The sequence below is a fragment of the Rattus norvegicus genome, chromosome 4 (genome assembly GCF_021556685.1).
Source record: "Rattus norvegicus strain SHRSP/BbbUtx chromosome 4, alternate assembly SHRSP_T2T, whole genome shotgun sequence".
Lineage (NCBI taxonomy): Eukaryota > Metazoa > Chordata > Mammalia > Rodentia > Muridae > Rattus > Rattus norvegicus.
Window position 1 is genome coordinate 25,784,821 of NC_141537.1, and position 17,031 is coordinate 25,801,851.

Sequence of the window (17,031 nt, forward strand, 5' to 3'; positions counted from 1 at the left end):
GAACGTACACTCTGCATCCCATTGAGACCATTCAGGCTGCATATGCCCGTGTGTCCTGGTGTTCTTCTCCCCGCTGGCTAAGGCTGGCTCTTCTGCTTCCCGGCTCCAGGTCTTTGCAGACTCACAGATGTTCCTGCGGTTCTTAGGTCTTTCTTCTGAATCACTGGTTGCTCGTTCTCTACCTGGATGACTCCTGTTAATGTTAAGTTCGTATTTTTCTGTAAACTAAAGACCTGAAGCCATTTTTGGCCACTATCCAACTGCCTGCCCTTGGCATCATGTCTCCTCTCATTTCGCTTTAACATACTGTGCGGTTTCATCCGTGGTCTCCCAGGTCTCCAGAGATCTAGTATCTTTCTTTTTCTCCCCTCTCTGAGTTTGTCTTTTATGTCTATCGTTTAGTTTGACTTGTGCACATCATACCAGCCTCTAAATATGGAATGCCCTAAGACTAAGACTCAACTCTTAAGAGTGCCTCTTCTGTTTTTACTCGTGATCTTAGTTTGTGTTTTTTCTTTCTGGTGATGATGGTCTTACTAATTTTAGCCAAACTTCTCTTAGAACTGCTTGGTACAGAGAGCCACCTTCAGATTTTTCCCAGAACTCTTGGTGTTTAGTAGCTGTCTCAGTCATGTATGTAAAAGTGACTGCACTGCCTGAAAATTCACAGATGCTGAATGGTAGTCTATTCCGGTTGCTTAGATTTAAAAAGAAGGGGGCAAAGCAGTCATCTTGATCTTTCCAATTTCTCACACATCTTGTTTGTTTTCAAATCATACCGGTTCTGTCACTGACATGCGTTCACAATTTGAACTATGTATGCTTCCACCTAGTCCAAACCACTGGCCTTTCCTACTGTGCTGACTCTAGCCCTTCTGCCCTTCAGAATGTCTTCCTCACAGCCACCAGAACAGTCCTGGTGATGAAAGTGAGCTTATGCCATTTTTCTGCTCAGAATCATCCAATGCCTCCTTTCTCGTCTTTGCTGCAGCCTGTGAGGTCTCTTTCCGCTCTTTCTTCATCTGCTGTAACAACAATGCACGGATCACACTTGTGCCATTGTACGCGTGCCCTATCGCCAAGTTTTGTGCTTGTCTTTCCTTAAAGTACGGTCCTGCAAGACTAGCTTCCTTCCTTTTCCCAAGTCGGATCACCCTAGTTCGTACCTAAAATTTGGGACATACTGCCTCACTCTACTCCATTCCATTCCCTGCTTTATCTTGTCCTTGGCTTATATGAGTATTAGCCAACATAGAATCCTGTCCATTTCTAGACTATAAGTCCCGTGAAAAAGTTTCCTACCTGGTATTCATGTCTGTTGAGCAAATATGTGCAGTATAATGATTGGTAAGAAGTGGGTTTGGAAATTAGATGAGCACATTTTCACCGTGGATTTTTGTTTGGGTAATTAGATCCTACAATTACTACTGTGCAGATGAATCATTATTTTCTTGAAGTTTCAGAAAATGATCAGAGCTTTGAGGTGACCATGACGGCAACTACAGAGGTGGCAGATGATGAACTTTCTGAGGGAACTGTGACACAAATTCAGGTATAGTACATATTTTAAACTGGCTTCTGTGAGGAACATGGTTATTACACACAACTTAAGTAAAAAATGATAAGGATATACCTTGACAACATAGTGTCAATAAAGCAAGGCCCATCATCACTGAGGTTTCTAGTCCCAACATGTTGTAAGCAGAAATAGATGCTCATTGTGCTCCCTGTAGAGACCATGGTTGGAATAGGAAGTGATGGGTGTGCCTTCATCTGTGTCTAGAATCCTGCTTGGACTGTGAATAGCAGTGATTACCGTTGTGCTGTTCCGTTGGTGCTTGTCGAGCTAGATAGGTTTTCTCATATGCTGTGAGGCTGACTGGTAGCCAGGCCTTTCTGCTGTTCTTACTGTGAACTTCTTTTGCTGTCTTACATAGTTTGAATCTAAAATGAGTATGTATTCTAAATTTATGTCTACCTGATTGTGCATCTTTTGCTTTTAGTTGGCTTATTCTTTTACTTCATATCTTCATTTAATGTCTGATATTTTTGAATTGAAAATACTTGAACATTTTTATGAAGTATCACAGTGCCCTTTCGCTTAGGAAGTATAAGACTTCCGGGTTGATATGTAATATTAAGAACTGAGAAGTAATAGAAAAATTCTTTCTTCAGATGAGGCTTATCAAATCATTTCACCTTTTTAATATAAAAATTGTATGAGCTTTACTATAAAAAGTCTTGTAAATAAAATAAAGATCACAGACCAAAGTTTACCAGACTCCGTGCCTGTGCATTTCAAAGAAGTTCTCGTAGCTAGGCCATTCTGCCGCTGTGGAGCCTCACACTGAGGCTTACACTTTCACTGCAGAGTTTGTGTTTATACACATAATCTACCACCAACACTGAGTGCTCTCTGGCAGGAGGAGAGTGGGACCCCAGCCTTATATCCTGTGTAACTCATGTTCAGCACCTGCATTCAGTCCTTCCTCATCCCTTAGAGTCAGCATTTCTTACTCTCTTTTCTGAGTTATACTTTACTCACATGTATGCTCATGTTACATATATTATGGGCTGGATTCCGCATATGAAGGAGAACATGAAGTTTTTTTTCTTTCTGAGATTATATGATATATATTCAAAGTCTATCCATTTTCCTGAAACTTTTGTTACTTCATTTTTTAGAGCTGAATAGTATTCTAGTTTTTAAATTTTCATCATTTAGTATTATTTCAATTGATACTGAAAGGGCATTTGACAAAACTCACCATGCCTTTATGATAAAAGTTCCGGAGACTTTAGAAATAGAAGGAACATACCTCATTCACTCACTTAGTCAGTCAATGAGTCAATCAAATAAATAAAGGCTTTATGCAGTTAAAACCGTTAAGACTTGTACTTGTTCCATTAGTTTCTTATATGTTCATATACACACACGCATATCATTTGTTTACACATATGTACATCTGTGCATGCTACAGCACACATGTGAAAGTCAAAAGATAACTGATTCTCTCTTCTTCCACAATGTGGGTTCTAGGATTCAGGTCAGCAAGTTTGAAGCCAGTCTTTATCTTCTGAGCCATCTCACTGGCTATCCAGTGATTTCTAGCTAGACTGAAGTCACTTCCACAAATAGTGTCACAAGCAGCAGCCATAGAGACATGGCTCTTTCTCATTGTGCTCTCATCTTCCACTGACAGCTTTCTCTATTCTCTGAAAAATGGGACTGTTCTTCAGATTAGAAATTCAGTTTTCTGTTTATAAGAGAAATAGTACATTCATTCTTGGAACTTACCTCAAACTAGTGACAGCCTCGTAGTTTATTCAGGCCAGAGACTAAACTGAATGACAGTTATCATGTGGCTCTCTGATGTGTCTGTGACAGCCTCATACTTACAGTCGCACACTGACCAAGTCGGTCCTTTTTCCAGTATGGCTCCCTTTAAGCCCATGATCAAGCCTGTGTCCATGCCTCATTTACCTGAGTGCTAAAGCTGTAGCCATGACGACATAAAAATCCGTGTAGCCATTACTGTCAGAGTTCTCTGAGAGGAACATACACCAGGAGCCTGTGAATCTTTACCCACTAACACAAACTCCTCAGGAGGTAAAGCAGACAGTGATTCTGCAGTGATCTCTTTTAATTTAGTCAGATAATCTTTTAGAAGAAGTTATACTATGCAAGAGAAAAATCTCTTGAGGACATAGACCAGTCATAACACCCAAAGACAGGAGATCTTTTTCCTGTCTGTAACTGACACCAACTGTATGAAAAAGTTCATTTTGCCTATAAAGACACCTACATGACTTTGGAATATATTCTTTGTTTGTTTGCTTGGTTTGGTTTTTGTTTTTTGAGACAAGTTCTCACTGTGCAGCTCTGGCTGTCCTGGACCTCACTCAGTACACCAGGCTGGCTTTGAACTCAGATCCACCTGCTTCTGCCTCTGCCCTTATGCCCCTCTGCCTCCTGAGTGCTGGGGTTAAAGACGTAGGCACTGCACTCAGCTTGGAATATCTTAACTTTTCTTTTTTGAAATAAGACCTCACCACATAGCCCAGCTGGCAAACTTAAAATCCTCCTGCTTTAGCCTCCCAAATGCCAGGATTATAGTTTTGTGTCCCAACGCAGCTTCCTTAATGATTTTTAATTAATGCAGTGCTGATCAGATTATAAAAGGCAGTATGCACACAAAGTGAACACTTTCGTTAGAATTTTACAATTCCTAGCATCAAAACAGGTGAGTCAGCTTGGGTATTAAATCAAGCTCCGCCTATCTCTATCTCTCTCTCTCTCTCTCTCTCTCTCTCTCTCTCTCTCTCTCTCTCTCTCTCTCTCTCTCTTCCCCCTACCCCCAACCCTACCCCCTTCTCTTTTAAAGATTTTACAGAATGATCAACTAGATGAGATGTCTCCATTGGGTACTGAGGAAGTTTCTGCAGTTAGCCAAGCATGGTTTACAACTAAAGAAGACAAGGATTCTCTCACTAACAAAGGTAAAGCAGACTGGATTTGAGATTGCAGTACCAGAAGCCAGGAGTCTAAAGGCTTGTTGTCATCAAGATTCTGTTTCCCTTATGAATACTGACGCACAAATACTCAATAAAATTATTGCAAACCCAATTCAAGAACACATCAAAATGATCATCCATCATGATCAAGTAGGCCTCATCCCAGGGATGCAGTTCAAGATTCTGCATTAGGACTTCATTGGTGGGACAGAGTAGTGCAATCTTTGTATCTAGTGGGTTTAAATTTAGCCTGAATGAAACCATAATGCTATTTATTTTAGAATAACTATTTCTGATACAGAGTAAGTTTTGTTGTGTTTTGAGCATTATATTGTGGTGGTATTTAAGAAACAATACAGTTATTGCTTTTAAGAAGAGAATGTTTTACTTTGGCTTGAAAGTCCTTTAGAAGCTTAAAGTGGGATAGTGTCACATAGCTGGGGATACCATTGCTGGGAATAATACCATAGCTGGGGAAGCTGTTAAAAAACAAAACAAAACAAAAAAAAAAACCACCCAAGTAACTGAAATGCAGCTGTATTACTGTAAGGAAAGGAAGCAGAGATACGTGAGTAATCTCCCTTGCTTAACAGTGAACACTGGTAACAATCCATCCACTTGATATCCAGTGTCTTATGCTTATCTAGCCCCACAATTATTAGTGCTTGTTTTTGTACCTATAAAACAATTTCGTAATGAAAGAAATCTTTTGAGTATGATTTGATTCTTTCCCTTTGTCTAAGCAGTTTTACTTCTGAAAGAGAAGTAGCAATGCTTTAACAATCTTCTGTCCCCATTCAGTTAGGTTACAGTAGTGACTGCACTCAAGGACACCTCAGATGAAAGGCACACACACAAAGGAAGGCTATTTGCTTTGTTCTCCTCAAAGGGGAATGTTTATGTAATAGTTCTTTTATTTATGGCATACTAATATTTCTTTTAAAGGACATAAATGGAAGCAAGGGATGTGGTCCAAGGAAGAAATTGATATTTTGATGAACAACATTGAGCGCTATCTGAAGGTACACCATGATAATGTTTTCACATTTCAATAATTTGTTTATTGATGGTGGCAAGAATATCCAGGTAGTGTTTTGTGTGTAAACTATGAATATCTTACTGACTTTCTTAACAGAAAATTGCTGCCTTTATAATTTCAAGGTCTGTGAACTTACTTGTCACAGTGCTCCCTCCTCAGCCTCTTGCGGTACTGTGATTACAGGTACCTTTTGTGTGTACCAAGGTGGGAGCCGAGAAAGGCTGTGGACTTGAAAGGGTAGGAACTAAGAGTGGGTCAGATATAGCAAACACTGTACATAACTGCTCAGTGGCAAGAGAGCAGGGTCTACAATTCAACACATGTAACCTAACTCTAACTGGAAGCAAGGTACGTAGCGTCTGGACAGCTGCAGAAAGTCCAGGTCAAATGACTAGAACTTTATTTACAAAAATGGGAGGGAATAAAACCTTGAAGGAAAACTGATAGTTTAGGTAAGTGGTAGACTGATGGTGGAAAGCTATACTCGTTACAGAATCCTCTCCAGAGCCTTGCTGCCTTACCCTTGAGGTGGAGTTAGACTTAGTGTTTGAAATGTCGGTTGTTATCATTGGTTGGATAGTAGGATATGCGCTCTTACTGGCTGTTATCATCTGATATACATAAAACACACTGCTGCCTGCCACATCTGTGTTCCTAAACTGAATGTTAACTGCAGTCTTCCTAAGGTAAGCTCTGTAAACTGTAAAGAGCTTTTAAGAAATCTTTCATTCTTTATAAACTCTACAAATGATAAATGGAAGTGCTTTCACAAAGTCAATTTTGAAGAAACAGTATCAACAAAAAGTCAGTAAATGTTGAGAGTGAATTTAAAAGTTGCCCAGTGGTCACACATTCAGTGACAGTGAATTGAGGGTCGCTGTAGGGCAGGGATTCCAGGTTACCTGGTGTGAGGTGGCATGGGCCGCCAGAAAATGCTAAAAGTCTATGTACAGCCATAAAACAGGGTAAAAAACACCAGATTTAGAAAACTAAGAACACAGTTTCTTGTTTAGCAGATTTGAGCAATCTCCTGGGACCCTTCCATTGTAGTGGTCCTGTCTGAGGTTGGAGATGTTTGACAGGGCACGTGTGAGAACAGCAGGAGCTCAAACTGGCGGGAAAGCCCGTCAGCAAGCACTCTGTGCGCAGTCCTCGTGAGGAGGAACTGCAGTAGCTTAAACAGAGTTGATGTTAGGTCATCTGGGGAATAATGGTATGGTAGGATTGACTGGAAGAGGCACTGTTGAAAAGATGGGTCAGTCCTGGGAAGGAGAAGAGATAATTTGTCGTTAGTTCTTGATCCTACTGTGTGATACTCGTAGAAGAGTGACGAGGAGCCTCTTGTAAATGTCACATAGTCTATGTGTTGTGTGAAATGATAAACAGAAGTGACTGCCACCAACAGCCTGAGAAGGGCCGACATGGTTGACATGTCTGACAGCGCCAAGATTATAGGTATGCGAAATCTGGCTTTAGTTGTGTGCAGTACTAAAACTATGAATAAATGATAGAAAAGATTCCAAATGTTTTAGAAGATGTTTGAGTATGATTTGACTCTAATTTCACTGTAATTTTACCTGGGTCTCACGGTTATAAAAAGAGATGGTATCTTGTGCATTGTTTCTCTTGCTCCGTATTGTGATTTTTGTCAGACATCGTTTATCGACTTGGTTAGCTGTATTTCACTGAACGAATAAATTTCAGGTTGCTCATTACCCAGGAAATGCTAATTTTCATTCTTTTATGTGTATATGTTGATTTCAAGTTAAATAAGTTTAGATGCTTATTGACCATTATATTTCTTTTTAAAATTTTCTTTGTACTTTCTATCCATTTTGCTATGGGTTTTTTTCTGCCAGATGTTCACAATATATGATATATACTAAGGGTTTATTGGTTCATTACAGGTACTTTGTCAAAATTTAGGGCCTGTCTTTTCCTTCCCTTTGGATAACTTTCCTGGCTTAACCAGTGTGCTGCTCTCTTGAACAGTAACACCTGACAGGGCCGGTCTCTTCCCACTGCCCTATCTATGTTTAGCACTCTTCTCTTAAAAACGTAGTTTGTAGAGAATAAAATCCTGATATAATTGTTATTGGAACTACACTGACTCTGTATAAGTATTATAATATTTTATATTCTCTATGACTTGTAAGCTTTGTAGAGAAATGCAAATTTCTATTTATTGGCAGCTTGATACAGTGCTTTGCTGTTTGGTTTATTTTCTCAATGGTTTTTAGCTATCTATGTGTATAGTATTCTCTGAAAATAATTATTTTCAAGTATGTATTTCTGTTATGTTCTTTATTATGGCCACAGCTAACCCTGACACGTTTTATCATTTATGAGTATTTTCCTTATATTTTAAATTTTGACATGTTTTCTACAAATATGCTGATAGGAGTCATCAGAATAATGATTATTTTGAAACTCAACAAGCTTCTACTGCTGGGTGGACTCACATCGATAAATTAACTTTCTTATAGATCTCTGGTTTCAGTGTACTAATTTAGTAGGATTTCGGGATCAATATTGAGTGAGCTTTCAGCCTTGCCCCAAAATTATTTTCTGAGGTTTTTCTCATTTGCTTCACTATTGAAGTTTTGCTGGCCCAATAAAATCAGAAGTTACCAACAGTTACTTACCTCTTGACTGTGTGCAGTGTTCACTGGTAATACCACTTGCGCCTGGCACTTTCATTATGGAAAGATTAGTAGTAATGGTTTTTTTTTTTTTTTTTTTTTGGTTTTTGTTTTTTCAATTTTCTGGTTTGTCTATTTGATTTTCACTTTTCCAGAACCCATTTTGGTAAATTGACTGTTGAGGGATTTAGCCATTTTATGTAAATCCAAACTTTTATAAAGTAGTTCGCAGTGCTCATTTGTTGATTGGTGTCTGGAACACCTCTACTTACGCCTTTTGTTGTTGTTGTTATTGGTGTTCATTTCTGGTATTTAAATGTGTCTTAATTCATCCTTTCAAAGAACCAATTTCTAAACTTATCTTTCAATTTATTTGATTGCTGGTGGTTAATTTTGCTTTTTTGATTTTCTTGTACCAGTTTCAAGTTTACTTTTTAAATTTTTAATGATTTTTAAATGAGTTAAACAGAAATTGAGTTATGAGAATTGAATAGTTTGTTTTTGTGCCCTTAAGAATCTCATGAATAATTAATGCAACATTATGAAGTTTATATTTGATTTATTAGCAATAGAGTCTTTCTCTTAATGTCATTGCTGACCTTTAACATTAAAACTAATTTAAAAGCATACTATATCCACATACATTGTATTAGAAATCCCTAAATCAAAGAAATGTAACCTATTTAGGCTCGCGGAATAAAAGATGCTACAGAAATCATCTTTGAGATGTCAAAAGACGAAAGAAAAGATTTCTACAGGACTATTGCGTGGGGGCTGAACCGGCCTTTGTTTGCAGTTTATAGAAGAGTGCTGCGCATGTATGATGACAGGAACCATGTGGGAAAGTATGAAAACTGTACTCTGCATGTTTTCACATAACAAGGGGGAGTGGCTAAGAACTGTCAGTTTTTTAAAGTTAATTCCTGAAGTGGAGGCAGCTATGACTCATTACTGGTAATCTTATAATTTTGTAGGTATTGGATATGTGGAGAAACCTCGCAGTAAGGACTTGTTTTAATTAGAGCCTGAACCACCTTACCTTACTTGATCAAATTGACGGGGTCAGAGTTTGCTTTGTAGATGAAACAGTGAGGTGGTTAAAAATGTAGGAACTGTTAAAAGAATTCCATATTCTTTGTTTTCGTGATTTGGGAATTAGTAGTACTAGGATAGTCACTTTGTTTTTAAATAAAACAAGAGTAGAAAATAACAAGTAATGGATAGATTTCCGCCAGAGGCAGCATTTATGGGAAGGTGTCAGGGATGTTCAGTGCAGTTATTTTGGGGTCTTACTGCTGCTTTGGTCTCTGGAATGTTAAGTGCATAATGAGGCCTCCTCTAGCCTGTCAGCAAGCTGCCAGTGAAGAAACATTGTATGAAGGTGAAAAAAGAATTTTTTGGCTCAAGAATGAATGACTTGGCTAACTTCTCAAAAATCTTCCATGTAGTACAAGTGGTTGTAAAATGGACAGTCTTATATAATGTTCAGATAAATTTTTTTAACATATAAAAGAAACATTGCATTAACTGTGTGGAAATAGAGAAATATGTTAGAGCATCTGCCTGGCTAGAAAAGAAATTTTTTTCTCTTTTCCTCTCATGTACTGTTGTCTGTTGAGCATCTGCTATTTCAGAGACCTAACTAGACAACATAGGGCAAGCAGGTGTTTGAAATGTTGGATTTTCATAAAGTAATAGAGTATATATGTTTATTATACTAACAGTAAGTATTGGGGTTTTTAAGAGTAGAGAAGCATTTAAACTCCCTTTAATACACTTTAATAATATTTTCTATATGCTGCTTGATTTAATGTTCAGCTCTCTAACTAAAACTGGTTTGGGGTAATGTTTTGAGCACTCGGTATTCAATTGATTTCTTCTCCCTTGTTCTGAATTTCTAGATACACTCCTGAAGAAATTGAGAAGCTCAAGGAGTAAGTTTTCCGTTTTGTTTTCATGACTGCAATTGTTGGCTTTTTGGAAGACTGGTGTAGTTTCATCTGGCTCTTAAAAGCATGACTTTCTGTTAGAAGATACATTAGGTTTGCCCCTAACCAGACAAATTGGTCTCCTGTTGTCCGCCACCTGGTGCTTGCTGAGACCAGTAATAGGTGTTCCAAAAGAAAGTAAGTTCAGTGGCCGGAACACCATACTTAGGACTGTCCCCTGGAATGACGGGCTGTTACATTTCCAGACGCATAATGCTGTTATGTTGACCTCAAGCGGAGCGTGTACTTTATGTGTATGTCTGTCTATCTGAAGACAGTGGAAAGTGGAGCTTATTCATTAGGACCTTTTTAGATGTCTGAAGATGCTTGTTAACAATATGCTCAAAAGGAGACACTTTGGGACTTGCCTGGGAATTATGTCAATAGCCTGAGGGGAAAAATTTGGTCTTTTTGAACACATATCCAAATTACCTATTTTTTTCTCTGACCCAGAAAAAGGGCAATTGCTGCCTGTCTTTTTTTCACCCATAGACAACTGTGGACCCCACCCAATAAAAGGCCACACTTTCAAACTTTGGCTCTCAAAAATATTGCTGCCCACAACTTCCAAACCAGTCAAAAGGGAAGAAGAAGAATGAAGAATAAATGGTGAAATTAAAAGGGAGAAAACAATTGAACCAAATGCTGATGGGCAGACTCTTGTTCTAGGCTCCGGATAAAGCATGGCAATGACTGGGCAACAATAGGGGCGGCCCTGGGAAGAAGCGCCTCTTCTGTCAAAGACCGCTGCCGGCTGATGAAGGACACCTGCAACACAGGTACTGCCCGTGCCGCTGGGGCTGCCCTGGCGCCAAGCCTCCCACCCCCAGATATGCATGTCTCTGTGGTCATTCAAGGGATCACTTCCTCCCCTTAACAGATAAAGCCCACAAGTGTTATGCTTAAAATACAGGACGTTGAACGTTGCTAGCAAGGACACAGCAACAGCTCATTTGCAAATAAGTGTAAGTCTAGCGTGGCTTAGTTTTGTATCAATTTAAAACTGGTCCACATGAGAAACGGTTCCTTAAGATAGAAGTAGTTTTGATGTAAGGCCATCTAACTGAAGAACAGCCTATGTTTATGAAAACTTAATATTCAGGAAAATCCCGTCAGGAAGAACCTGTGTGTGTTTCAGGGTATTGTATATATTTTGCGGATCTCAAACTTGAATTATAGTTTTCTATAAACAGATTTATGGTTATTAGTATTTCAGTGTCTTGACAGATCTGCACATTACCTCTTAATATATGCAAATGTTCTGAGGATAAACATCAAACCTAGTATTTGTGAGAAACGGTAGTCGGTAGAAACTCTGTTATTGTCTCTACCCTTTCTGAGTCTTAATTACTTTGTAAAACAGAAGTTTCAGTAAAAACTTTCAGAGGTCTTCAATCCTGATGTTCCTGAAGGATCCATAATCCTTTTAATTATAATTTATTTCAGGTTTAGTTTCAGCTTCTAAGCAGTGTTTTTCTTTACCCCCTTACCTAAGGAGAGTATGTCCTCTCTCATCATCATTGTTACCAATGAGACGGCGAGAACATGAATCTCACCAGCTTTCCCTCATTCTTTGGTGTGGCCTAAGGAGGGAAGAAGCAGCTATAGATGAAGCTCCAGAGGTTTTGTGCACTGCCGTAGGCACAGAACTCTGTATGTTAGCACAGTGTCAGGGGCACTGCCATTCTCTGACAGCAGCCTGAGAGATGGACTTGCCAGCTTCCTTTTGCCTTACCATGGCTCCAGCTGACTTCTCCAGTGCCACAAGACAGTGTAGTCATGCCATGCACATTGTGCTCAGAAAGCAGAGCCTTGTCCTTCTCTGTCAGTCTTATCCAGACAAGGGCTCAGTAAAGGACTTGTTCAGGAATGTGGTCCTGAAATAACACATTTTATATCCAAAATTAAACAAGAGAAACATTCGATACTGTTAATAAGCTTAGAGATTTGGAAAATACAGGAATGAAAATGTATATGACTATTAGTGTCATGATTGGCTCATATATTGTTGCACTGGCTTGGAGTTGGGATGGTATTTTATTGGGTAAATCTAATTCTTACTGAAGTAGATGAGCTCAGAGATGTTATTCCATGTATGCTTTATTATTTACTCTTAATAAGAACAGCCTCTAAGTGTATTCCATTGTTGCTGGGGCGTGTGTTAACACAGTCAAGTTCCTCCTACTTTACTGTTTCTATACAAAGGGCTTGATTCAGCTTGAACATACGTAGTTCTTCATAAATATGTTTTAGGTAACATATCTGTCCTTAAAAAGCCAATCGAATTCTAGTGCATGTAGTCTCCTGCTGAGTGCTGTTGTAAAGTAAACTCATCAACAGAACTACTCACCTTGGCCCTTGTGCTGAATCCTGTAGTGACGGAGAAGATAACAATGTAGTCTGGATGGTTGCTTTCTCAGGGAAATGGACAGAAGAAGAAGAAAAGAGACTTGCAGAGGTAGTTCATGAATTAACAAGCACGGAGCCAGGTGACATCGTCACACAGGGTGTGTCTTGGGCAGCTGTAGCGGAAAGAGTGGGTACCCGCTCAGAAAAGCAATGCCGTTCTAAATGGCTCAACTACCTGAACTGGAAACAGAGTGGGGGAACTGAGTGGACCAAGGAAGATGAAATCAATCTCATCCTCAGGTTTGTATCCCAAATCTTTGGCAATAAAACCTGCTTGGATACTGTAGACTCCTTGATTGACTTTAATTTCCTTGAGTGCCTAATGAAAAGCAGCCTTCTGTGGATGGAAGTGACCATGTCTAAGGTCACTTTACCGTGAGCCCTCTGTTCCTTTATGGTGGCTGCAGTCAGTGCCCAAGCAAATACCATATGAGGATGCGGAGGCTGAGGCTAAGGCAATAGCAGTGAAGTGTTTCCACTGTCCTCCAGAGGGCCTCAGCCCGAGCCTGTGGGAACATGGCAGAGCGCCTGTGCATCAGTCTTCCTGCGCTCCTGCGCCTCAGCCCCGGTTACTGTGCCTCAGTTGGCAGCAAGGACCTAATAACAGTCACGTGCACCATCAAGTTAGATCAAAGCAAGCACTTCTGCCTCCCAGTTCAGCAGATAGCTTTAAGATAATGGCGGTGTGTTTGTAAATTTGGATATTATTTTGTTTCAACCATAAAAACTAATGAACAAAACAGCGGGGAAAATCTTCAGAACATTACAGTTACAGTTACATCAAAGCCTTTGTGACAATAAAAGCTAGGAAATAGACTTTTAAGACCTGATTTAGCTATACTGTCGTGCTGGGTTTTGATTCATTTTCCATTTTGTTTTTTTTTTCTCAACTAAGTCATTTTTATATATGGTGAAATTGACATTTTTTATATAAATGGAAAAAGCTTGGAGCCAAGAAATAACTCATTATAAAACAGTGCAAGCACTGTACAGCTGGAGCTGTTCTTGGTCTGGGTGTCATCTCTAGCCTGCTCCCTTTCCTTCACGGTGCTAATCTGCTTCTAGTTGCATGCGGCTGAGCACCTGGTTGCACTTGGGCTTCTTAGCTTTGAGGCTAATCTCTGCTGCTGAAGTCCCTTCCCTTTAATGGTGGACGGCACCTCACTGCCTGACCTCCTGTTCTTCATTGCTGGGCCTGTCACCTGTAGTACAAAGAGGATTTATAAATAAATTTAAGATCAAATAGATTTGTTTTGTAATTTGCAGGATAGCTGAGCTTGATGTAGCTGATGAAAATGACATAAACTGGGATCTTCTAGCTGAGGGATGGAGCAGTGTTCGTTCACCACAGTGGCTTCGAAGTAAATGGTGGACCATCAAAAGGCAAATCGCAAACCATAAGGATGTTTCGTTTCCTGGTAATGTACTACTTGCTTACAGTATCACTTCTGAACAATAGTGGTAGGAGTTCTTTGCCTCAAGTAAAGGCCAGTATGGCACATTCCCAGTGAAACTGCCCTGTTTCCTTGTCTTTTCTGCTCTAGAGAAGAGTCCATGTGATTTGTAATCCCAAAGCCTGTCAGGGAGGACACATTTACATAGGTTCATGTTTTTCCACATAAACTACTATAAAGAGGAAGTAAATGTTACATGGTTTTATTTAGTACAAATCTTTCTAAAAATGAGTTAAGTTTGTTATTTGAGGAAAAATTTGGTACTCTGTTTTGTAGAAAATAGGCTCTATGGGTTTCTACTTTTGTTGCTAAATCCAGGGATCTTAAATTGAATTTACTTAAAGACTTGCTGTTTTGCATCTAGGTGCTAACCTAAGTTAGAGAGTCTCATTTAGGCTCAAACAAATTTCTCATCTTATGGTACACCCAACTTAACAGTTTTCAAAGGAGAATGCAGTGCTGAGGGGCTTTACTTGAACTCAGTTACAGAGGATTAATGTAGATTACCATGAAGGAACAAAAGCTGGACATTGTGGTTCACACTTGTAATCTCAGCACTAAGAAAGCAAAGGCAGGCAGATCACTACAGACTGAGACACCAACCCCTCACACTGGCCAAAAAGAGCAAAGCCTAGAGTAAAAGACCTTGAGTACATATTACAGTTTGGCAGTCAAGTGCAGCCCTTGAGTCATTGATGGAAAATGTACACTATTCATTTCAAAATAAACTTCCTAAATAATTGTACCAGAAGATGCAGGACACAGAAGATAACTCTTTCCATGCCCTTAACAATGCCCAACCATTTCTATTTTGTTGTGGTTCCAACGGCAAGAACAGTATGATTTTAGCATTTTTGGGGTAGGCATGGTGGCACATATTTAAGTCCAGGCTGCTTGAGGGGCTGAGATAGAGGATCACTAGGTCTAACAATTGGAGACCAAACTGGGCAATATAGCAAGACCACTCCCATCTCCAAAAAAATTTTTTTTAAATCCTTTTTTAATGTTATGATGGATGTTATATTATCTAACAGTTCTCACATGCAGTATACAACTATTTACTCCAAATACTTTCCCTCCTTACCCTCCTCCCACCCTACTTCCCTTGTTGCTTAGATGGTGGTCTGTCGGAGAGTCAATGTTCTTTTTGTCTACCCATCTCCCTTCAGTCTTAATAAAAGGTCTTAAACAGTTACATGAGAACCAAAAAAACAACCCAGTGCTTTTGGAGAATAAATCAGGATCTGGCGTTCCAAACAGTAATTGCAATTCCAGTGTACAGCATGTTCAGATCAGAGTCGCCCGCTTGGAAGATAATACAGCCATCTCTCCAAGCCCCATGGCAGCGTTGCAGATTCCCGTCCAGATCACCCACGTCTGTAAGTGTCGGCGCCTCAAGACTCCTTGCCATTGGGCCCTAGGACCTAGTTAATGGCTCCAGTGCCTTTTAGTCTTCTAGAGTGTTGATGGAAATTGAATTGGGAGATCTAAGGCATTTTATGTTTACCTCCGTTAACATTTACACAAGAGTGAATGTGTGACAGGAAGAGCTTCAGCCGCCTACCAGCTATAAGTATTTCTAAATCATCTCTCTAGATTTTATAATTAAGAATAAAGATAAAATAACTGATTAGAAAACTTTTTCTTAATACGATAGTTAGCAAGCAAAGAGATAGTGTTCAGCGTGACATTACGTTTATAATTATCCAGAATGTAGACAACGTAGGTGGATCTGAGGTAGTCTATTTTAAAAATGGGATCTTTATAAAGGTTGAAAAAAAATTAAGGTAGTAAAGGGACAGTTCAATGCACGAGAGTGTTTTTCATCTGTTATCTTTGCCTGTCAGTTTGTGCTTAGATTTCAGGAACCCAGCAATATACAGAGAGGAAAGACGTTTCACTTCAGCTCCAAGTGTACTGTCCTCTCCCCTTTCTGACATTTCTTTAATTGTAGTGACAGAAATGAGTTCCAGTTCTTGGAACCATCTTTATTTACCATACACCCCCCCTTTTTTTTGGTGGTGGTGGTGGTCCTACCTGATGCTGTTTGCCTGTGAAAAGGTTATTGTTTGCTGTGCTTGCTCACGAGCGTTTCCTTATTGCATTTTGATTAAGGTTTGCAGGATACCATCCTATTACATGCTGTTTCTTGACTTCATCTTTAAGATGATAATAGTGTTTTGTCATTGGGACAGATATAAATACACACACATACACTCATATCCAAATGTACCCTCTTGGTGCCCTGGTTTAGAAACAGCGGGCACGAATTGATACTTTGACCACATCTGTCTATATATGCAATGACTATCAAAGTTATCTTTGAGGGGGCTGCACTTGCCTTGCATGGGTGAAGCCCTGCGCTTGATCACTAGCACCACAAACAAAGCTACTTTAGAAACATTTAAACTAACTACATTACTTGCCTTACTCATTATTTGGCCCTCCATGTTTTTTATTTTATAGTTGAAGTGAGAGAAGTGTCTAGCCTAAATAAATATACAAGATGTTACTGCCTAATAAATTGTCCAGGAGAGTGTTAGCCACCAATAGGATGATAATATCCATTAAGAGGACAGCAAATATTTTATACATAGAACCTTAATACTCATTCATACCATCTTTTTAATTTTAAGAGTGTTTTATTACTTACAGCAAGTTATGTGAGTATAGTAAGAGTTCTGTAACCCATCTATTACTTAGCATTCTGACCTCTAATTTTACTTATTAGACCCCTTCAAATTATGGTCTTCCGAAAAAAATACTATCATAAATTCATTTGGTTTTAAGATTGTTTTTACTCATAACAGTTCTATAGAGGTAGGACAGATAAAGTTATGTAAGAAGCAGTGTTGCTAGATCTACTATCTTATGTTATAAGGCCAGTCCACATCTGTAGTGCTCTTTAAACATTTCCAGAAATGTTACTTCAAGTTTCTTTCTCTCTTTCTACATTAGCCTTGATGTGTTCTTGCTTCCTAACA

The 17,031-nt window shown here is 39.2% G+C and overlaps 1 protein-coding gene and 2 long non-coding RNA genes across 7 annotated transcripts in view; 2 read left to right on the plus strand and 1 right to left on the minus strand.

Moving 5' to 3' along the window:
- Positions 1-17,031, plus strand: part of LOC148006238 (uncharacterized) — a 901,378-nt gene that overhangs the window by 460,996 nt on the left and 423,351 nt on the right. The window lies entirely within an intron of this gene.
- Positions 1-17,031, plus strand: part of Dmtf1 (cyclin D binding myb-like transcription factor 1) — a 40,425-nt gene that overhangs the window by 17,316 nt on the left and 6,078 nt on the right. For 2 of the 5 annotated variants that reach the window (XR_015685224.1, NM_053693.2), the window contains 8 exon segments: positions 1,458-1,552; positions 4,386-4,500; positions 5,461-5,537; positions 8,884-9,041; positions 10,098-10,130; positions 10,854-10,963; positions 12,605-12,833; positions 13,860-14,011. Coding sequence is in view for 2 of the 5 variants with exons in the window: in NM_053693.2 (NP_446145.1) it covers positions 1,458-1,552; positions 4,386-4,500; positions 5,461-5,537; positions 8,884-9,041; positions 10,098-10,130; positions 10,854-10,963; positions 12,605-12,833; positions 13,860-14,011 (969 nt within the window). In the remaining 3 variants the exon portion in view is untranslated. 5 annotated transcript variants of the gene reach the window in all.
- On the minus strand, positions 8,272-12,706 carry LOC147994715 (uncharacterized). The gene is made up of 2 exons (XR_015686333.1): positions 12,535-12,706; positions 8,272-12,061 (listed from the first exon to the last, which is right to left on the minus strand). It is a non-coding gene; the product is annotated as an uncharacterized LOC147994715 (long non-coding RNA).